Genomic DNA, 23,484 nt, shown 5'->3' on the forward strand with positions numbered 1-23,484 from the left:
ATATTCAGTTAGAAGTCCCACTTTGTTCATAAGGAATCCTTTGTAAGGGTGCATAAGACATCATGAAAGGATGATCAAATACATATAAGCAATCACTTCCATGGAAAGATGCTGCCAGGTAGAAGGTTGGCACTCAACCCTACAGAAGGCACAGTGAAGTCTTCCTGACAGGTCTTGGGATATTGGAGGGCATGGCATTACTTTTTGCTACTAAGTGCCAGAATTGTGCAGTAGTGTTGTGGCCTTCCAGATATTTTGGACTTCAGCTCCCAAAATTCCTGGCTATTGGACAAGCTGGCTACAGCTTTTGGGAGTTAAAGGCCCAAACATCTTGATGGTCACAAGTTTAATACCTCTAGTTTAGGGTTTTCAAGATGAAAAATGATACTTTGAATTGGGTTGTAGGAAATTGCCTTGTAAGAAATGTTACTATTTTTCTGACTAATGCAGTATTGTAAATCTTTCCTATAATTGTATTATTAAATTTACCTTAAGGCCTTGGAGTTGACTCTGGGTCTTTTAAACCATGATTTCCAGGTTTTATGTAAGCCCTCTCCTTCCATAGTTTCTTCTAAGATTTAATTAGTAGCAGTAAGAACTTTAAATTAATTGATCCCAGCCCTTTGTCTTGGTGCACTACTGGAAGGCAGGCTCCACCAGCCTTGTTTTAAGGGGAAATGTGAGACGTTTAGATTTTTCTCAAAAACTTGATTTTTTTGGACAGAGGCATACAGATCAAGATGTTACGAGAAACCTAGTGGCTGCAAGCTGAAGATGCCATGAGGAAATATTAAAATAAGGACCATGGCTGAATGTCATATCTGGATTGTGAACTGCAATCACATGCAATGCTTGAATGGGACAAACTGCATTCAGGCATAGCATGTGCTTGCAGTTCACAATCCAGCTGAGCAAATACGTATAGAAGCTTGTTTATTGAAAATATATCTCAACATAAATCATACCTCCTTTCTTTAAAGAGAGTTGGCTTATGCAACCTTCATTATTTTTCTTATTGCCAAATATTGACTTTGGATAGTATTTTGACACCTATATGAATCAATAGCTACCAATTGAACCCTCCCAAGCTTGACTCACTGAGTTTGCTGGTTCCCTGCTCCTCCAGAGCTCAGATTTTCCAATCTCCTGGACCGTATGTTGCACTATCAATTTGGCTAATGCCAAATGTTCTTATAGATTAATTTCTTCACACTGTGATAGGCTTTCTGCTACCCCTTGTATGTAACGGTCTATGGGTCCTTGTAAATCAGATTTGAATGTGTTTATGTTAAAATCAATATTTGTGTGCCTGCAAATTTGTGGCTGTTTCTGAAGAGTGCTTCCTCAGGAATACTGTTCTACGGGTATAGCTTAAATCTAAATGATATTGAATTAATAAGCACGGCTCATGAACTGTAATTTTTAAAAGCCTGCTTTTTGTTTATTTCTTTTAGTTTTAAAAGCACAACACTTATCAGCTGCAATGGAACGTGTGTTTACTCCACTGGAATGTCTGCTTCCCACTGGTATTGTACCTAGCATTTACATTCCTTTTAAGAGTGTTTCTTTTACAAATGCATCCTGTATGTCTCGTTCTGAATAGCTGTGTTCATGTCTTGAGAGGCAAGGGGACTGCTAATATTTTCATGGATAAAATTGAGAATAATCACAACAAAACGTCACATGACACCTTAGACCAGAGCTTTCCAAACCACCTGTCGTGTCGGCTGTAGTGTGTAGGTGTGTTGCATGAACGTAACGAGAAACCTCTGAGTTTATGTGAAATAAGCAATAAATCATACTTTAAAAATGCAAGTAAAGGGTTTCATAAGATAAATTGTGACCCCATAATTTATTTATTATAATTTATGTGTGTATTCATATCACTTATAATGGTTTGATTTAACTAACAGTTTCCTTAGTAAAACTAAAAAACGTGTCACTAACATAAAATGTTTGGAAAGCTCTGCCTTAGACTAAGGCCCCTTCTATGCTGTCATATAAAATCCAGATTATCTGCTTTGAACTGGATTTTATGGCAGTATAGACTCATATAATCCAGTTCAAAGTAGATAATGTGGATTATCTTCTTCGATATTCTGGATTATATGACAGTGTAGAAGGAACCTAAGAAGTTTTCTTTGGCATAAACATGTATGGTCTTCTGATGAACCTAATGGTGCACCCTACAGATCCTCAAAAGTTGATGCCAAGTAAAATATATTAGCTTTTAGGATATCACTGTATTTTTTCTTAATGTAATATTTGAAAAGAGGGGAACTTCAAGGATAGAGCATGCTTACGTCAAACATGTAATCTGTGGAACTCAGTGTTCAGAAAGCAGCATGGTCATAATCCGACCATACATTGTTTTACTATTTTTTGCATTTAAAAATGCCTCTGCAATATTTATACATTTGCTAGACTGAGTAAAAAGGTTTTTAATTAATGTTTTTCAGGGGGTAGACATGTTAATGTACTGTAGCAAAATCAACAAAAAGGCACACAGCATTTTTGTAGTATTTATTGGAGTCCAATAAATGTGAAGTTTTCAGATGCCATCGAAGTCTTGTTTGTTTAAATTAGGAACACCTCACCTGTCAACATTCATCAGTTCTGCTTTGAGGAGGAAGGGAACTCCCCACTGCCCCCCCCCCCCCCCCCCCACACACACACCTGCCTGGCAATATTTATCTAGTGCTCCTGATGTCTGGTTTACTTATGTGACACTGAAAATGGAGAAATATGCCTCCTTTCTCCTCTCCATGTAGAAGACCTCAGATTCCTTTATTTGATTTCCTACGTAAGATTTTGGGGTGGGAGGAGGAGGATGCTTGCTTCATATTTGAAGTTGCTGAGATTCATATCTAAAGCTAGGAATATACACCCCTTTTAGGGTTCAAGGCCAGCACTCTGCTTTATTTCGCTGGCTGACAAGTAATGGCCTGGAACACGTTTATGGTATGAGTTTATAATGTACCAGTTCAGAGAAATGCTTGATATTATTCCAATTTGTCTGGTTTGAGGTTTTTTGAGTGTTTCAAAATGATGGGCCCAATGTCAAAATAGTACAAAATGGCTACATGATACAAAAAATTAAACGGTTTAATGAGTTATCAAGTTAATCAGGTTTTAACTAACCATTTTGAGCCAGAAACAAATCATAAAAAATAACTTAGCAAATGAAGAATACCTCATGTTGCCAAGTTTCTCTCTGAGGTAGCCAGAATAAGACAACTTTCGATATCTTCATTAATGACTTAGATGAAGGGTGAGAAGGCATGATCATCAAGTTTGCAGACGAAGCCAAATTGGAAGGGATAGCCAATATTCCAGAAGACAGGAGCAGAATTCAAACGATCTTAACAGATTAGAGCAGGGGTCCCCAAACTTTTAAAACAGGGGGCCAGTTCACGATCCTTCAGACCGTTGGAGGGCCGGACTATAGTTGGCCACCAAGCAATAATAATAATAATAACAACAACAATAATAAAAGAGTTGAAAGAGACCCTTTGGGCCATTGAGTCCATTCCCCTTCTGTCTTTGTGCACCGAAAGCACAAGCAAAGCACCCCTGACAGATGGCCACCCAGCCTCAATGTTAATAATAATAATAATAATAATAATAATAATAATAATAATAATAATAAAGAGGGTTGGAAGAGACCCCTTGGGCCATTTAGTCCAACCCCCTTCTGCCTTTGTGCAGCAAAAGCACGAGCAAAGCACCCCTGGCAGATGGCCACCCAGCCTCAATGTTAATAATAATAATAATAATAATAATAAGGGTTGGAAGAGAAGAAGAGACCCCTTGGGTCATTTAGCCCAACCCCCTTCTGCCCTTGTGCCGTGGGGGCCGGATAGATAGCTTCGATGGGCCGCATCCGGCCCCCGGGCCTTAGTTTGGGGACCCCTGGATTAGAGAGATGGACCGAAACTAACAAAATGAAGTTCAACAGGGACAAATGAAAGATATTCCACTTAGGCAGAAACATGAACCTACAATGTGATGCGGCGTCAAAAAAAGCCAATGGGATTTTGGCCTGCATAAATAGGAGTATAGTGTCTAGATCCAGGGAAGTCATGCTACCCCTCTATTCTGCCTTGGTCAGACCCGGAATACTGTGTCCAATTCTGGGCACCACAATTGAAAGGAGATGTTGACAAGCTGGAAAGTGTCCAGAGGAGGGTAACTAAAACGATTAAGGGCCTGGAGAACACGCCCTATGAAGAGTGGCTTGAAGAGCTGGGCATGTTTAACCTGCAGAAGAGAAGGTTGAGAGGAGACATGTATAAATATGTGAGGGGAAGTGATAGGGAGGAGGGAGCAAGCTTGTTTTCTGCTGCCCTGGAGACTAGGACACGGAACAACTACAGGAAAGGAGATTCCACCTGAACATCAGGAAGAACTTCCTGACTGTGAGAGCTGTTTGGCAGTGGAACTCTCTCCCCCGGACTGTGGTGGAGGCTCCTTCTTTGGAGGCTTTTAAGCAGAGGCTGGATGACCATCTGTCGGGGTTCTTTGAATGTGACCTTCCTGCTTCTTGGCAGGGGTTTGGACTGGATGGCCTGTGAGGTCTCTTCCAGCTCTATGATTCTATGGTATTAGACTCAGCTTGTATATATTTGTAGTGTTTTTACCCTTGTTCATATGCATCTAGCATTGCACGCGTCCTGCTTTTAAGTGGTCTTTTCAGTTTATGAATCTGTTCTGCACTTTTTCCTGCTGAGCAAATTGGGTCTTTGGGCCATAATAAAGTTTGATTGAATGAGAATATCTCATTTGCATAGTTGTCATCTTGCGATTGACTGAGGTTAGGGGTTGTTTGAGTGCTGGGAGAGTGCTGGCATCTAGCAGTAATCATTTTAAAACTCTATGCCCCACTCTTAAAATGGTCAGGGTTTCATTCATAGGAGGTTTGTGGTTTCAAAGATAAAGCGATTTCAAATCTTTTGGAAACACCCTGTATTTTACCCATGTCTGTAAGAGTCTTCTCCCCCAATGAATATATGGCCATCCATTTCTCCTTATGTGTGGCAAAGCCATTTAATGATTTGAATAAGATCATTTAGTCAGCATGGTCCATGGACTGACATTTGAGTTGCATTGCCTTTCCAAGAAATAAACAAGCTGCTCTCCTCAGTGGGCAAGTCTCTTGAGCATGGGGGAAACAAAATAAATCCCTCCTTCCATCAGACATTTTCTTTAGGTAAACATCTAAAAAGCTAAAATATCCTTTCTATGGTGGCGAGAGAATAGAATTGGGTTGCTATCATCCAGTGCAGTGTTTTCCTGAAAAAAATAATGTTTTCTGCTCTAAACAATAGATTTGATTTAGCATACTTGATTTAAATATTATATTCAAACACATTTAAAACCGTAATGTGGAAATTATTTCATTGGAATATTTATAATAATGTAAAGAGAATAATGTGTACTTATATATAACAAAAATCAACTACATCTGAAAGAACATTTTTTTGGGGAAGGATACATACATAGAGCTATAATTGATACATCAATCATTTAACTTGCATTTGCGGAGAGATAATCTTTAGCTTCACTTGCTCGTTTCAGTTTGAGAAAAAAACAAATTCAGTACTGGCTGAACATTTTAGTAAACTAAAAGGATGCAGACTCTCATATTTTGCCTTGATTACTTATATTTCTGACTGACAGAGAAGTAGAACCAAGCTTTTCAGTGTGTTATTTTCTATTCTTCTGAGTGCTGGGGAATTGTCATTGCTTATCTCCTTAGAAGAATAACTAGATGTTCATATCCTGTATTTAGTCAATCTGACATGGTTGATTCCAGTACAACAACCCAGACAAGTGCACATGTCTGTGCGTATGCTTTCACAATGCAAACACTGTATTGCTGCACAAGGATAACAATTTGAACACAGAATTATAGTCATAGAGTTGGAAGAGTCCACGTGGACTATTCAGCCCAACCCTCTACCATGCAGGAAAAGCACAATATTGAATCATACAACACTTTGCATAAAATTGTAATTTGTGGTAGATCTCTGAAATAAATAAACATACAGATTTCAGTTTATAATCCGCATAGTGTTCAAATTTTCATCATACATTTTGAATAGTCCCATCTCTAAAAATATACATATTTGTTTGTATATCTGAACGTTGAAAGTGTTATCATTCCGTACACATCAGTATCTATATTCTGAAGGTCTGTAATTACTTGATTTCTAGATGGTCAGCCTAATGTGCATATGCCAAAAAAACGCTCATGAAATTAAAGAGAAGTCATACATTTGTTGGTTTGCTTTGGCAAAGAGTCAGGTATATATTCCCTCCAGCTTGTGGCATGTCATTTCCTGTTTCCTGGCTCAATAAGCTAGAGGGAAAACCTCCAGGCAAGAATATTGTTTCATATTTCGAGCATGACTTGTGGCTCATTTCCCAGAATAGTTGTCTGCCATTGGATGTGTGTGTTTACAGCATTAAAAGGCTGAGAAGGCCTGATTTTCACTCATAATGAGTAGGTATAAGATGTTGCAGTGACCATCCTTGTTGCTTTGGTATCTCAGATAACTTGTAGCTGACCCGTCAGAAGAGTCCGTACACTCTGTGGCACAGAAGAATATGGGAGACACTTCATTCAGTTCCAGAATCCGCAAACAGCTTCTGTTAAATCAAGATCATATGGCTATTTGTTTACCCAATCTATCTTTCCCTTCTTTTGAAGAGCTGAGATTCTGTTTCTCTCTTGTTTTAACAACTGTCCTGTTTCATTAAATTAAACTGAGAATAATTGGGTCAATCGCAGTGAGTTTTATGATAGAATGGAACTATGGCCTCACATTTCTCTGGTCCTGACCCAGTGCTTGAGGCTCTGGAGTCATAGTCCGTCTGCTGTAGCTGTTTCAAAGTCAAATAATTGATGTAAATTGTTTTAGTAATTTCGTAAGTTTGCATATGCTGCATTCTTTTTTATGCAAATCAAGGGCTAGCATTGGTCAGGCAGCATGAGAATAGTTTTATCAGTCCAGGCTTCATTGGATTTCTTCCCTTTTTGTTAAGCACATTCACTATTATAATTAGGATTTTATTTACTTTTAAATTGTTGTTTCTGCTTTTGAGAGCACACCATTGAATTAAAATAGTTATAAAATATTATATTACCTGTGTAATTCTCTGAGATAATTATTTGGTTTGTTTGAAATGGTTGGCGTGGATTACAACAACAAAAAATTCTGCCAGAATGTAAGAGAATAATGTTTTTGTTTGTTATTTGCAAGTGTATTACTTGCTATGAATGTCTTTAAAATGTTTTGATGATACAACACATTCATATTTGTTAAAACAAGGTGTTGTGTCACCTCTTGCATTAAATTGTGCTTTATAATGCAAATGGTAATTTTGTCCAAGTATTTCAAGAGCCAGCTCTGGAAGAGCTAAATATTGTATGGATTGGTCTTGAATATACTGTAATAAATATTTCTGAATTACATTGTTTTGGCAATCTTTTCAGATGTAATAGTAGTATTATACTTGTATCCCACATGATAAAACTGATGTAGACAGAGTAATGGTGCATTTGAGTGAACTGTAGGTAGTGGTGAGTTGATATTTAAATCAGGACTGTTCAACTGTGATCCTGTTTCAGAAATGATGATTAATTAATCAGACCAAAATTGTATTGCAGAAAGATCTGAAAATAGCTATTAAGAAAAATAACATTGCATCTCCTGTTTATAGTTTCTCTAATTAATCATATGTTTTTGATTTTATCGCCAATGTATTGAAGGAGCCAGAAGCCTATGATATCATAAGAAAGTAAAGAAAATACTGTACAGGACAAATTTAGGAGAAGGCAGGGCCAGCTTGAGACAGTTTGCTATCTGAGAAGAAGGACAAGATCCTTTCATTTTATTTCTTGTACAGAAGCTGACCAGACTGGCAGTTACATCTAGTACTGAAAGTGCCATTCATGGCACTTGAGGGGTTGTTTGCTTCATAGAGATTGAAACTTAAAACAAGGAAGGCATAACAGCAAATCAAATAGGAGGCCCTTTTCTCGCTTATTTATCAGGAGTGAGGCATCCAGAAGGCAAGAGTCATATGCAGAGAAAGGAGATTATGTGTGAGAATAGAGATGATTCCCAAATCAAAAGTGGGACTTCCTTATTTTTAAATCATAATTGAGGTTGCTATCTTGCGCTTTTGAATGACAGGTATACACTATGTCAGATATCATACAAAATTGAATTAGTTAGATTAGTAGAGAAAGAAAGAGAAAGAATAAGGGACAAAGTAGAGAAAAGAGCTAAGAAAAAAGCAGAGGCTGTCAGAGAAGGATCGAGAAGAGAATTAGAATTATATATTCAGTTCTTTACTGTGCTCATATACTGTATTTCTCTTTCATGTTGAAGATCTGCCTCATGAGGATCTGCCAGCTTAAGCTGCCTTTTTTGTAAAATCTCTGAGCTTGCAGAAAAAAATTGCACACCTGTAGAAAAAAAACACCCTATGATCTGATGAGATTAGATTACGTTTTTGGGCTGTGCTGCAAAACTCTTTGTGTGTTGAAAAACAAACTGTTCATTGCCCTGAGAATACAGGACCCACAACAAAGCATGGTGGTGACAACAGTATCATGTTGAGGTATGCCTTTCCTTGGTAGGAGTTTAGTAAAATGATCACGATTAAACAAACATAAATTGGACCAAATGCATCACAATTGTAGGGGAAAACTGGTTTCATTTTGTAAGAGACTTAGAACTGGTGTGGTAATGTACCTTTCAGTAAGACAATGACCCTAAACATACAGGGGAAGCAACACTGAAATAACTGAAAATTAAGAACCTGAATATCTTAGAATGACTCCGTCAAAGCCTAGACTTCATCCCATTGAGACTATGTGGCAAGACCATTGTTTCCCATACAATCTAAGTTTACCAGTCAACCAGACAGAAAAAGGGTTCCAGATGTGTGCAACTTAACCATGAAGAAGGTTTCCAAAAGACTCGAATGTAATTGCTGCCAAAGATGCTTCTCTCAATTATTATTGTATGTCAATCAGGAAGGGTCATTTACCTAGGTTTTGTGCCACAGTTAAATGTTTTGCTTCTTCACAGTGTTGAGGTCCTGGTTGCAATACAATGAAATGTGGAAATTCAATGAACTCTGATTATTAATACTTTTAAAAAGCAGTGTAGATCCCCCTAAATTTCCATTTGACAGTTTCCCATGTAAGTGAGTATAATGCTGCATGCATGTGTAATCAGCCATTTTTCTTAATTGACAAAAGCAATGAGGCGCTAGTACTGTCACATGAAAAAGGGCTAGTTGGCTGGCATGGGAGCTGTTTTGGGATGATTTAATGTAGCAGTCCTTGAGTTATTTCAATTCCTTCCTAAATGTTTACTGCAAAAATTTCACATGTATCATATAAAGCAGAGGCAGACCACAAAATGAATGAATACACTTATCACTTTATTTTATTAGCCTTACAGTATACCATAATAATAGGTTTTTTTGGTATCTGAACTTTTAAATTAGAGATGGATTTGGGATTCTTGGCTATTGTTTGCAGAACATGTGCAAAAGTTCATAAGAAGAATTAACTTTTCATCTTATGCATAAGGAAACGGAGACTATACAGCAGAGGTCCCCAAACTACGGCCTGTGGGCCACATGCGGCCCATCGGAGAAATTTATCTGGCCCCCACAGCGGTGGATCTCTCCTCCACCACCATGGAAGGTGCATGTGGTGTGAAGGAGAAGGAGGAAAAGACACACGCCTTTCTCTCCTCCCTCGCCCCGTGCAGTCCTTTCTCATTGTCACCACCAAGGAAGGCGCACATAGGGTGAGGGAGAAGGGAAAGGTGCGCGCCCCGTGCTCTCCTTTCCCGCGACCTCCCTCACCCAGTGTGAGCGTTCCTTGGCAATGGAAGAGGCGAAACAACAACGGAGGCATGCCTGTGGCGAAAGGAAGAGGCCTCCCGTTTTATCTTGCAGACTCCCTTCTTGTGGATGCGCGTGTTTGCGCAGCAAAACAAGGGAGTCTGCGCAGCAAGATAAAGCGGGAGCCCTCTTACTTTCGCCACAGGCACACCTCCATTGTTGTTTTGCCGCATGTGCGCACGCATGCATCCAAAAGGAAGGAGTCCGCACAGCGAGAGTTAGAGTGAGGCATATGCATGCGCGGCAAGACAAGCAGGGAGTCCATGTGTGCCTCCCTCCTCCTCAGTCATTCCAATGTGAATGACTGAAAGAAAACTTGTCATCCCTTTCATGGATTCATTCTTCTTCAAGGCTATTGATATCTTCCTACCCTGATTATTACAGTATTGTTGTTGTTGTTGTTGTTGGTGGTGGTGGTCAGGGGTGCTTTGATTATGTTTTGGTTCACAAAGGCAGAATGGGGTTGGACTAGATGGTCCAAGGGGTCTCTTCCAGCCATGTTTATTACGGTATTGTTGTTGTTGTTGTTGTTATTATTGGGTGGCTATCTGCCAGGGGTGCTTTGATTATGTTTTGGTGCACAAAAGTAGAAGGGGGTTGGAGTAGATGGCCCAAGGTGCCATGATGATGATTATTAATATTAACATTGAGGCTGTATTTGTTCCCTTTTTATTTTGTTTTTGCTTCAAAATAAGATATGTGCAGGGTGCATAGGAATTTGTTCATAGTTTTTTTAAAACTATAGTCCAGCCCTCCAACGGTCTGAGGGACCGTGAACTGGCCCCCTATTTAAAAAGTTTGGGGATCCCTGCTATACAGTGATTCAAGAATGCAGAAAAATTGCTGCATGAGCCCAGAGGTGCTTAAAATGTTTCTGAGTAGGAATTTTCTGACTTTGATTTATTGACTTATTTTTGCAGCCAGTTAGAGTAGATCAGTTTCCTCTAGATCATGGCTTCTTAAACTATGCGTCCCAAGCCCAAATTGGGTCCCCTTAGCTCAATGTTGGGGAGTCATGAAAGATTTGATAATAATAACAGGTTTCTGGATGCCACACATGTACACAAATCTGGTAGCAACAAAGCACAGTGGACTGTGCAGAAAATGCTTTGGCTGTACTTCATAAAAAGCAAAATTAGCCTGTTTAGCAAGCCTTACAAATGTTGATTTATTATCAGTAAGGAAGAGGGGTCAGGTTTGTTTTTTGATGCCCTGGAAACTAGAATTTGAAGCAATGGTTTCAAATGACAGGAAAAAGGATTCCACTTGAACATTAGGAAGAACTACCTGGCTGTAAGAACTATTCAGCAGTGGAACTCTCAGCCTCGGAGTGTGGTGGAAGCTTTTAAACAGGGCTAGATGTCCATCTGACAAGGATACTTTGATTGTGCTCTTCTGCATGGCAGGTGGTTGAACTAGATGGCCCATGTGGTCTCTACTAACTCTATTATTATATAATGCTATGAATAAAGTTTGAAATAATATTTAAAAATATGCAACAAATATTTTATAAACAACAAATCCTTGAGTTTGTTTTGAGACATACCGTTTTTTGAAATCAGGTTAAATAATATAAGATACAGTCTTAAATCTGTGGTTTGTGTAATCTAATCACCATCTGGGCATCAAACTGATTCTAGGATTTCATACGCAATCATGTGTACAACAAAACCACTTTCTTCAATACCGGTTTGAAACTGCATTAAATGTTCTGTGTAGATAATTTCAGTGATCACGACTCTGATAGAGAAAAAAAATAGTCCCCTGATATTCTCAAAATTGGTTTGCAGTGATTGAAGCAGTGAATATGTGAAAATTATATAGTGAGAGTGTGATCCTGAGCAAATGAGGTTCTGTAAATGTTGTGCATGCTGAACACCTCTTCAACGAAGTCCCTTAAATATGCAAAAGTGGCTTCCTTAACGTTAATAGCCCCCGTGCCTGAATTTTAAGTCTAGGTCTATGGTGAATAGTATTGGCAACTTGTTGTTACTACTTTGCCTTGTTTGTCTTTTCATTGTCTAGGACCTAAGTCTACCTGGTATTTGGAGGTCTCTTTGCTTTCTTATGGCCTTATGAGATCGTCTAGATAGTCTTTTAAGGTATCTTTGCTTAGCTACGGCCTGATGAGACCATCTAGATGGCTTTTGAAGGTCACTTTCCTTGCCTATGGTCCTATGAGACCGTCTAGATGGCCTTTAAGGGTCCCTTTCCTTACCAATGGTCTTATGAGACCATCTAGATCAGTGTTCCCAAACTTATTTGGCCTACCTCCGCCTTTCCAGAAAAGATATTACTCAGCACCTGGAAATTTTAAAAAAATTTTTTAATAGCAATTACAGTGTTCCCTCACTACTTTGCGGTTCACTTTTTGCGGATTTGCTGTTTCGCGGTTTTTCAATAAACTCTAAAATACTCTTATAAATCATAAAAAATTACAATTTACAGTCTAAGGAAGGGAGGAAGGAGAAGCCAAAAGGAGAGAAAAGGAGCTCAAGTGGCAATGGGAGGCGAAGGAGGCGATTTATCTACACACAATTGGTTGATAAAGACTTAAAATAGTGTATAACTACTAAAATAATGTGTAAATATTAAAATAAATATAGTATCCCTACTTCGCAGATTTTCACTTGTTACGGGTGGTCCTGGAACCTAACCCCAGCAATAAGTGAGGGAACACTGTAAACAGAAAGATATATGTACCTGTGGCCATCACCGCTCCCCTGGATTGCTGCAGCGGCCACCAGGGGGTGGTAGATGGTCTTTGGAGGTCTCTTTGCTTACCTATGGTCTTAGGAGATCTACTAGATCAGGGGTCCCCAAGCTAAGGCCCATGGGCCCTCCAAGGTCATTTACCTGGCCTCTGTCCTAAACTTTAGACTTAGGGTTGACCTAAGTCTGAAATGACTTGAAGGCACACAACAACAACAATCCTCTTTTTTACTATTTCATCATAGTCCGCCCCCCCCCCCCAAACAGTTGGAGGAACTGTGAATCGGCCCTCAACTTAAAAAGTTTGAAGACCCCTGGTCTAGGAGAAAGATTTTTAGGAAGAGAGAATAATGGGTGCTTTGTAATTTACCTTCAATTCTCACTTCAATGCGGGGTGTTTAATAATAGGCAGCGTGCTTTACTCTGAAAAATGTATGTGTGAATATTATAGCTGCACTCATGCTAAGATGATAATGATGTTTGGAAAAGTCTGTCTCATTTGCATAGTTTTACTTAATAAGTTACTATATTACAGAGCAGCAATCTTTCACCTTTTTCAGATGAGGACCCACTTTAAACTTTAACCTACAGCAGGGGACCAACATTTTATTGTTTATTGTGTGTGCTGCAATTTTTTGTGGGGTGGGTGGGGGAGGGAGGCACCTTTGAGAATTGCACAGAAGTGATAGATTTATTTCCAGAAAAATTCACAGGCACCAGTATGCAAATAAATACATTTTGGAAATCCATTGTATTGGAGACTGATGTTTTTCACACAGACAAGTCTAAATAAAAAGAACACTTTAAAAGACTAGATTTTTATTTTGAAAAAAATATATCAAAATAACAGAAGCAAAGAAAAAAAATAATGTTTATACCCAGTTTGTAGATAATGGCTTAAGAACCTATGAAATATGTTTGTTTCTTTCTTTATCTTCCTTGCCACTTAATGTCCCATCACCTTCCCTGCATTTTTTTTACTTTCTTTTAAGAGAAAAAGACACAAGAAGGTTGTAGCTATGCCCCCTTGAGCAACCCATTTGAATTGCCCTGCAACTCAATTTGACATCTTGACATAGAAAATAACTACAGCTTTCTTTTCTAGTCACCTAGAAGTTATTCCTCCCTTACCTGAGCGATCAAATAGGTAGCTTTTTGCATACCTTAGCAACATCAAAGTATCTACATCAAATATGTAACCACAGGTGTATTCAGAAGCAAGATATAACTATAGTGACGGAAAATGAGAGCCACTGTGGAAATAAGTGGAACTAAGATAATTCAAAATGTGTACAGTGGAGATTATCTTTGCAGCCAATAGGCTGAAAATTGCATCAGGAATACATAATATATATATATATATATATATATATATATATATATATAAAATTTTATGTACAAAAATAGAACCGCCTTCCCAATATTACTGCACTTTATTGTTTTCCCTAAAGAAATGTTGTGGGTTTATTAAATAACCTTGGATTTTGAAAATTATTCTACCTTGAAAAGTTGTTATTTGGAAATAGAATCTCCCTTCTTACCGAACACAGAAGCTCTATGTTTGGCCTCCCTCTACCCACAAGCTTGTTTTTTCCAAACTGAATTGTCCAATCATTGCCCACTTTGAATATTCCATTTACATCTGTAACTGTCCTTTCTCTGCTGAAGTGGAACAGGGCTGTGCTCAGAACTCCTTCTCTATCTTAATAGTGGAACTTGAACTTAATAGCTAAACTTGGGCAAAATATATGTAATACTCGGAAACCACTGAAAACTGATTAGTGGCTGTACACCATTGTTTAGTTGTAGGATTCTTTTCCATTTAATTTAATTCTTCTCAAAAATACATTTCTGAGTTTTTCTTAACATAATCCTTAAGAAGTGTACACATTTAACAAAGATTGGGTGATTTTTGGTGTATAATATAAACCTTGCTATTTTTACTGTGGGTCTTGTAGTGTGCCTGATCTGGCTCAACTACGTCTTTTTTTAAAGTTATAAGGAACAGTGCAATATAAACTTAGATCACAATTTAAATGATGAGAATGTATGATATAAACTAAAAAATGACCATCTAGTTCGTGATTATCATTAACAGCTGGGGTTGATTTGCAAAGCTACTAGTAGTAATCACATTTCTCCAAGGAGCTCTGGATGTATTTTTTGGCAATGCAAAATTGATTGCTGAGAATTATGTATTTTGTAATTAATGTTTATTCATCTTGTAGTATATTTACGTGCAATAGCTTAATAAGGACAGGACTAGTTTCCATGCATTTTGCCATGCAAAGCTTCAGGTTCTCCATTTTCATGCCATGCATGAATAACAAGACTTGTGTTATTAGAAATGGTTTTAAAAAGGAACACAAAAATGTTCTTTAAATTCTGCAAGAAACCACAGGCTTAATTTTACAGCTAATAATCTAATCAGTGAAGAAATAAGTAATTTTTTTTTCACAGCATTTTGGAAATGTGGAGGACATAATTATTTTGCTAAGGAGATTTTGCGAGGACTGAATTTTCAAATGCTTCCTGTTATTATACATCACTTTGAGTCCTGCTGATGTTAAACTCTTGCCTTTTGTTGCTTTTGAATTTATTTTCATATTCATGTCTTATTTTTCATTGCACTTTGAATTAGTTTCATTATATTTGATGACAAATGTTTAGTTTATTTCCACTGTTCATAGTCTAATTGTTTCTCTTGCCTTAAGTAATATCTCACTAACTTTATAAGCCATGTTTTCCACATCATCTACAGAATTAATTTCTAGTGCATGGAGTTGTATTTAGTTGGCAGTAATTTTTCTAAAACTTTCCTAATTTGCATTTTTATAGCTGTGCTTTTTTTTTTCTTTAGGAATTAAGCTTCTGAGGAAACTTAATAAAATAAGCATTATCAGTTATTATCTCCCCTTAACACCTCTGAAATCCAGAAATTGGTTTTGGAGGAATCGTTTGGAGAACCAAGATACAGCTTTTAGAATACGGCAGAGAAATGTATGAAAGAGAAATATTGGGTATGTGACAATAGTTAATTCTATTGTAAAGTATGTAAATCTTCTAGACGACTGATATAGTAATATATGTCTTCCAGGAGAATTTCACGTATGTTCAGCCACCCACCCACACCATTTTTGGGGGATTTAATTTGCCAAAATGAATTACTTTTCCAAGGACGGCAATTAGCAAATAGACTTTATCACATAGAATTCTCTTCAATTCTAATGTAATATTTTTAAGCCCTGTAATACAGGGGTCCTCAAATCTTTTAAGCAGGGGGCAGTTTCACAGTCCTCCAGATGTTTTTTTTTTAGGGGAGGGGGACTACATTTGGAAAAAAAAAACAAATTCCTGTGCACACTAGGCTTGTGCGCTGATCCGTTTTTAGCCACTTCCTTCGGCCAATCTGGCTTCTTCGGTTTGTTCAGGTGCTTGAAATGGCAAGGGCCCAGCCACCACGGATTCCCATCTATAATGGGGCCACATGGCAGCCAATCTCAGCTCCTCCTCCCCTATTCGGCATCACAGTTTAATTGTTTTTATTAATCCCAGCAAACAAAATGAAACCCCTCATTCTTTGAAAACTACTACCACCTAGTTACCTCTCCTCTAGAGTAGAAAGTAGAAATAGCTCTAACAAGTATTATACCCAAACCAGAATGGTGATTGAAATGTACCAAGAAAAAAGAGGATTTTTTAAAGGAAGCCCAGGGAGGATAGCTCCAGCAGTCATCACTCTTCCTTACCTGGAAGTGGGAAGACTCCTTAAAATGCCTTGGAAAGAGTGCATGGTATGGTGCAGGCCCAGGAGAGAAAGCATGCATGTCTGCTTTTAATCCAAGTCTTAATGAAGTATATAAGGTCAAACTGTTATGATTGAGCCTCATGGCTCTGCTTCTGGCAGACGTGGACGTAAGACTCCTCGAGAGTCAGATACTCTCGAGGAGCGAGAAAGAAAGAGGCTGCGAGATATCTTTGCAGAACCATCTGACGAAGAGTCTTTTAAGGGGTTCACGGAGAGAATGGAGGAAGAGCTGGTTAGCTCGGAAGAGGATGAGATGGATTGGACTCGGGTAAGGGAGGAGTTGGGTACCACTGGCAATAATGGGATGGAAGATGAATGGGGACCTTCAGGATTAGATCCATGGACAAGCTGGAGGGATGGGACGGGATCCACAGCTGGGGATACTGTGGGGCGTAGTCAGAGGTGTTCCAGCTCTGATGAGGAAAGTGATGAGGAAACGCCCGGGTTAAGGAGGGCAGCTGATAGTGATGAGGAGTTGTAACTGGCATAAAATGAGGCTTGGGAGCAATTGCAAATTGCGTTGGGCAAGGTAATCTGGACGAACGCTTGGGATCTGTGTGGGACGCTTTCCTGAAGACTGGTGTGTTTTCGTGTGCTGATACGTAAGTTGTTTTGGAATTTGGGTTCAGACGGCGGGAGGAATTGTGTGGGCTTTTGTTTGTGCAAAACCTCTGCTTAATCTCAATAGCTTTGACCTTCCGTCGTTTTCTTGACGGACGCCATCTGCTACTCTGGATTTACGGACTGAAAACTGACTACGGGCTCGCTTTCTCCTATTGAACTTGGAAAACTGCAAACGTCTGATTCTGCCTCTCGACCTACGGAACGAACTGGGACTACGCTACTGCTTCAATCCTTGGCTGCTGAGTTTGTATTGGAAATTTGCCTTGCTGTGTGAAGGAGTGACTCCTAGTTACTCAAAACATAGTGCTGGCAGCAGAGAGGCATCTGCTGCCAATTAGTTGCATTCTTTTGAACTCTTTGTTTCCCAGCTTCTGTTTGTTTTTCCCCAGGCTGAAGCAAGCTGTTTTGATTTTACCCGGATTAAACTCCGGTTTAATCCGGTTTATCTTTTGAACGTTTTTCTTGCCCCTTTTTGTTTTTAAAGGCTAAAGTTGCCTTGCCCTTGTCTTTTACGGGCATTTTGAGTTCTGTAAATCCAATAAACTCTGTTATCTTTGATCTTGTGGCGTTCTGTCCTTGACAGATTGCCCAACGCCCATAAAAAAGTTTACTGCAGTAATAAATCTCGTCAGGAAGACGATGGATGAGTTAAAGGCTAAGTTTGACCAATTACAGGCGGCCTTTAACGGCGGTCAGTCAAGCAGCCCATGCTGTTAAAGGACATGTTTTGACCCCTGAACGCTTTGACGGATCCAGGTGCAAACTGCCAACTTTTTTGGCACAAGTTGAGCTTTATTTTTCTCAGCTCAGTGCTCATGCTTACCCTACGGACACTAGCAAGGTGGCATTTATTTTGAGTTTGTTGACTGGTCCTGCAGGACAATGGGCCACCAATTTGATTTTGGGAAATGACCCAGTCAAAGACAATTTGAATAATTTCAAGAAGCTTCTAACTGACACTTTTGGGGATCCCCTCCGTACGGAGAATGCTGGGTGGGCTCTGTATCGGTTGAAACAGGGAAAGGGGACTGTTTTGGATTACTTAAATAAGTTTAATTTGTACCGTCACCAGCTGGATTGGGGGGAAAATGCATTCATGCTTTTGTTTACTGCTGGTTTAAGTGATTACCTCCAGGACGAATTGGTACGCTTGGAGCCGGCTGAAAATTGGGATGCCTTAGTAGCTAAAGTGCTGCGTTTGGACGCCAGGTTCGAGTCCCGTAAGCACTCAAAAGCAATGTGTGCGCCACCTATGCATGTAACCAAGGCACCTGTGGTGATGGGGGAAGAGCCTATGGAGCTTGGGGTTTTTAAAAAGCTGTCTACTGAAGAAAAGAACCGTAGGAGGCAGCTGGGGTTGTGTTTGTACTGTGGGAATGCTGGGCATTTTGCCAAAAACTGTAATGTGAAACCTTCCCAGCTGTCGGGAAAAGGCCAGCCCTAGTGCGACGTGAGTCCAACGCATTAGGGCTTCTAAAGCAGTCAGCTGAGGGGAAGAAGCATGTTTTCGTACCCATTACGTTATCTGTTGGGGGAAAAGAACTTGTTTCTACTTTGGCACTGCTGGACTCAGGGGCTACGGTCTCTTACGTAGATATTGAGTTTGCTAGGAAGCATGGCATTCCTATAGTGCGCAAGGCATGCGACGTGTGGGTGGAAGGTGCGGATGGGAGACTATTGGAGACTGGGGTGGTTAACCATGAGACCTCAGCAGTAATGTGGGAAGTGCAGGGAGTAACGGGAACGTTTGTGTGGGATATTACGAGCTTGCCCAGATACGATGTGATCTTGGGGATGGATTGGCTAGCCGTAGTAAATCCACAAGTGGATTGGGTGGCACGTAAGCTGACCTTAAAGAGGCAGGGTTGTTGTACTCTGAATACTACTCAGCCTGATATGGAGGGAGTGCCTGATGAGTATGGGGAGTTCGCTGATGTATTCTGTAAAAAGGAAGCGGACAAGTTACCGCCGCATAGGCCGTATGATTGCGCCATTAAACCTGCGGAAGGTGCAAGATTGCCAGCGGGAAGGCTGTACGCCTTGACTGTACCGGAAAGGCAAGCTTTACGAGAGTTCCTAGATGAGAATTTAGCCAAGGGGTTTATTCGCCCATCTAGCTCTCCAACTGCGGCGCCGGTATTCTTTGTGGCCAAGAAGACTGGGGACCTTAGGTTGGTTTGCGACTATCGTATCCTTAACAAATACACCATTCGGGATAGGTACCCACTACCTTTAATCTCGGAACTACTATCAAGGGTGCAAGGGGCTAAGGTCTTTACCAAACTTGACCTGCGGGGGGCGTATAACTTAATCAGAATACGGGAAGGTGATGAATGGAAGACGGCATTTAACACGTGTTTCGGATGCCACGAGTTCCGAGTCATGCCTTTCGGACTTTGCAATGCGCCCGCGGTCTTCCAGAGGTTCATAAACGATGTGTTTAGGGACCTAATTGATCAATTTGTGGTAGTTTATTTGGATGATATCTTGATTTTTTCTAAGGACGAGAAAGAACATCGTCAGCATGTCAAGCAGGTTCTGCACCGCCTGCGGGCTAGTGGGCTCTTCGCCAAGGCTTCCAAGTGCGTCTTTCATGTGCCTGAAGTGGAGTTCCTAGGTCATGTAGTGTCAGGTAGGGAACTTAAAATGGACCCACATAAGGTTGACGCAGTCAACTCATGGCAGGAGCTCAAGACCAAGAAGGATGTGCAAAGGTTCTTAGGGTTCGCTAATTACTACCGGGAGTTTATCCCGAATTTTGCCAAGCTCACGGTGCCTTTGACGCAGCTCCTGCGTAAGAAACAGCCATTTGTGTGGGGGCGGGAAGCTCACGACGCGTTTTTGCAACTAAAATCTAGCTTTCAATCAGACAACATACTAACACACCCTGATGTAGACAAACCGTTCGTGGTAGAAGCGGACGCTTCTAGCTACGCGTTGGGGGCTGTATTGTCTCAGAAAGATTCTTCAGGGACCTTGCGTCCCTGTGGATTTTATTCGCGGCAACTAACACCATTTGAGCAGAACTATACCATATGGGAGAAGGAGTTGTTGGCGATTAAGGTGGCGTTTGAGGTGTGGCGGCACTGGCTAGAAGGGGCGCGACACCAAATCGTGGTCAGGTCTGATCATAAGAATTTGGAGCACTTGCAAACAGCTAAAAAGTTAAACCAGCGTCAAATCCGATGGGCTTTGTTTTTCTCCAGGTTTAACTTCAAGGTGCAATTTGTGGAAGGGAAGGCAAACTTGCGGGCCGATGCCTTGTCCCGCAAGCCGGAGTTTAAGACCAATGAGCAGGTAGTATGTCAAACCATCTTGCCTACTGCCTCTCTATGTGTTGTAGATAATGAGCCCGGGTTACATGACCAGATCATTGAAGCTCAAAGAGAAGATGTGTGGACTCAGGAACAACTCATGCTGTTGTCAGCAGGTAACCGTACAATACTGCCTCACCTACAAGACCAAGACGGAGTATTGGTACGCAGGGGGCAGGTCTATGTACCAGTGGGGGCCCTCAGGTTAGAGGTAATTAGAGCCCACCATGATGAACCCATGGCTGGGCACTTTGGCAGATTCAAGACCGTGCAGCTCATTACCAGGAGCTACTGGTGGCCAAAGATGCGGCAAGACATTCTGCGCTTTTGTGACAGCTGCGCTGTTTGCCAGCAGAGTAAGACGCCTGTTGGGCGCCCTAGAGGGTTGTTGTCGTCTCTACCTGTTCCTGAGAGGCCATGGCAAATCATTTCCATGGATTTCATTTCCGATTTGCCTAAGTCTGGGGGTTATACTTGTATTTGGGTGGTGGTGGATTTATTTAGCAAGCTGGCTCATTTTATTCCTTGTTCAACCATTCCGGCGGCCCCTACGTTGGCCTTATTGTTTACTAAGCACATCTACCGTTTGCACGGAGCTCCTGAGGTGATTATTTCGGATAGGGCTCCACAATTTGTGTCACGCTTTTGGAAACACTTCCATGAGTGCTTAGGTACTAAGTTAAACGTCTCTTCAGCGTTTCATCCGCAAACGGATGGTCAGTCGGAACGGGTTAATGGGCTCTTAGAGAAATATTTACGTTGTTTTTGTTTAGATCAACCCACTGCTTGGGTGAAGTGGCTACCGGTGGCGGAGTTTGCTTACAACAATGCGGTGCACACGTCTAGTCAGCATACGCCATTTGAACTGACTTATGGTTTTCACCCACGGGGAGGTGTGGCGCCGTCGACCAATGTGGTCTCTTCTGACCCTGTGTACCGCTCCTCGGAAATGGCTGCGTTGCATGATGTTGCCCGTCGCTTACTGTTGGAAGCTAAGGCAACGCAAAAGACTCAGGCCGACCGCCGCAGGCAGGCAGGGGAGGAGTTGGAAGAAGGGGATTTGGTGTGGTTGTCTTCCAAGCATATTAAACAGGCTGGGGGAAAGTTTGCGCCTCGGTATTTGGGTCCCTTTCCTATAGTTAAAAAGATTTCTTCCGTTGCGTTTCGTTTGCGTTTACCGTCTAGTTTAAAGGTCCATCCAGTGTTCCATCATTCGCTGTTGAAATTGGATACCTCCAGTCGTCGTAATGCTATAGCGGAGGATATCACTGCCACCTCTCCGCCTTCGGGGGAGGAGGCCTTTGTGAGAGGGGATAGTGTTATGATTGAGCCTCATGGCTCTGCTTCTGGCAGACGTGGACGTAAGACTCCTCGAGAGTCAGATACTCTCGAGGAGCGAGAAAGAAAGAGGCTGCGAGATATCTTTGCAGAACCATCTGACGAAGAGTCTTTTAAGGGGTTCACGGAGAGAATGGAGGAAGAGCTGGTTAGCTCGGAAGAGGATGAGATGGATTGGACTCGGGTAAGGGAGGAGTTGGGTACCACTGGCAATAATGGGATGGAAGATGAATGGGGACCTTCAGGATTAGATCCATGGACAAGCTGGAGGGATGGGACGGGATCCACAGCTGGGGATACTGTGGGGCGTAGTCAGAGGTGTTCCAGCTCTGATGAGGAAAGTGATGAGGAAACGCCCGGGTTAAGGAGGGCAGCTGATAGTGATGAGGAGTTGTAACTGGCATAAAATGAGGCTTGGGAGCAATTGCAAATTGCGTTGGGCAAGGTAATCTGGACGAACGCTTGGGTTCTGTGTGGGACGCTTTCCTGAAGACTGGTGTGTTTTCGTGTGCTGATACGTAAGTTGTTTTGGAATTTGGGTTCAGACGGCGGGAGGAATTGTGTGGGCTTTTGTTTGTGCAAAACCTCTGCTTAATCTCAATAGCTTTGACCTTCCGTCGTCTTCTTGACGGACGCCATCTGCTACTCTGGATTTACGGACTGAAAACTGACTACGGGCTCGCTTTCTCCTATTGAACTTGGAAAACTGCAAACGTCTGATTCTGCCTCTCGACCTACGGAACGAACTGGGACTACGCTACTGCTTCAATCCTTGGCTGCTGAGTTTGTATTGGAAATTTGCCTTGCTGTGTGAAGGAGTGACTCCTAGTTACTCAAAACATAGTGCTGGCAGCAGAGAGGCATCTGCTGCCAATTAGTTGCATTCTTTTGAACTCTTTGTTTCCCAGCTTCTGTTTGTTTTTCCCCAGGCTGAAGCAAGCTGTTTTGATTTTACCCGGATTAAACTCCGGTTTAATCCGGTTTATCTTTTGAACGTTTTTCTTGCCCCTTTTTGTTTTTAAAGGCTAAAGTTGCCTTGCCCTTGTCTTTTACGGGCATTTTGAGTTCTGTAAATCCAATAAACTCTGTTATCTTTGATCTTGTGGCGTTCTGTCCTTGACACAAACAGTGCTTAAAATGACAGGAAGGGAAGCCTGGGAACCCCCCCCCCCCCCATAATGCGCCAGAAAGAAAACGAATCTTTTGACTTCCCAGATCGAAAACAGATTTATCTCCTCCTAAATTCAGGAAGTTCCTGAAAAACGGATTGAGATCCCCACTGAAATTCGGGACATCGAAATGGATTGTGGTTTACCCGGAGAGCAGAAGCCTAATGCACACTGCTCATATCTTATTTGTAGTAATAAAAAACATGAAATAACGATGCAATATTTTAAATAAGAACAGTTTTAACCTACATAAACTTACCAGTATTTCAATGGGAAGTGTAGGCCTGCTTTTGGCTGATGAGATAGTCATGTTCATTTGGATTGTTGTTGCTGCGTGTCTTCAAGTCATTTCAGACTTAGGACAACCCTAAACCTAAGTTTAGTCCTGTGTGTGTAAATTACCTTGGAAGGCCAGATTCACCCCATGAGCCTTAGTTTGGGGACACCTGCTGTAATATATAGATACTAGTCCGCTGTACTGCCACCAATCACATTTACGTAATGAGGACATTATGGGAACTAACTAGAAGCAATGAGTCCATACATGTAGATGTCGCCATCATTGCAGTAGGCCCTTGGTATCTGT

General features: G+C 41.0%; 1 protein-coding gene across 4 annotated transcripts in view; it reads left to right on the forward strand.

The window, feature by feature from the left end:
* Positions 1-23,484, forward strand: part of tpk1 (thiamin pyrophosphokinase 1) — a 379,442-nt gene that overhangs the window by 5,422 nt on the left and 350,536 nt on the right. For all 4 annotated transcript variants that reach the window (XM_062957472.1, XM_062957471.1, XM_062957473.1 and 1 more), the window contains exon 2: positions 1,455-1,526. In XM_062957472.1, coding sequence (XP_062813542.1) covers positions 1,455-1,526 — 72 coding nt within the window. The remainder of the gene's footprint in view (positions 1-1,454; positions 1,527-23,484) is intronic.

Source organism: Anolis carolinensis, chromosome 6 (genome assembly GCF_035594765.1).
Source record: "Anolis carolinensis isolate JA03-04 chromosome 6, rAnoCar3.1.pri, whole genome shotgun sequence".
Classification (NCBI taxonomy): Eukaryota; Metazoa; Chordata; class Lepidosauria; order Squamata; family Dactyloidae; genus Anolis; species Anolis carolinensis.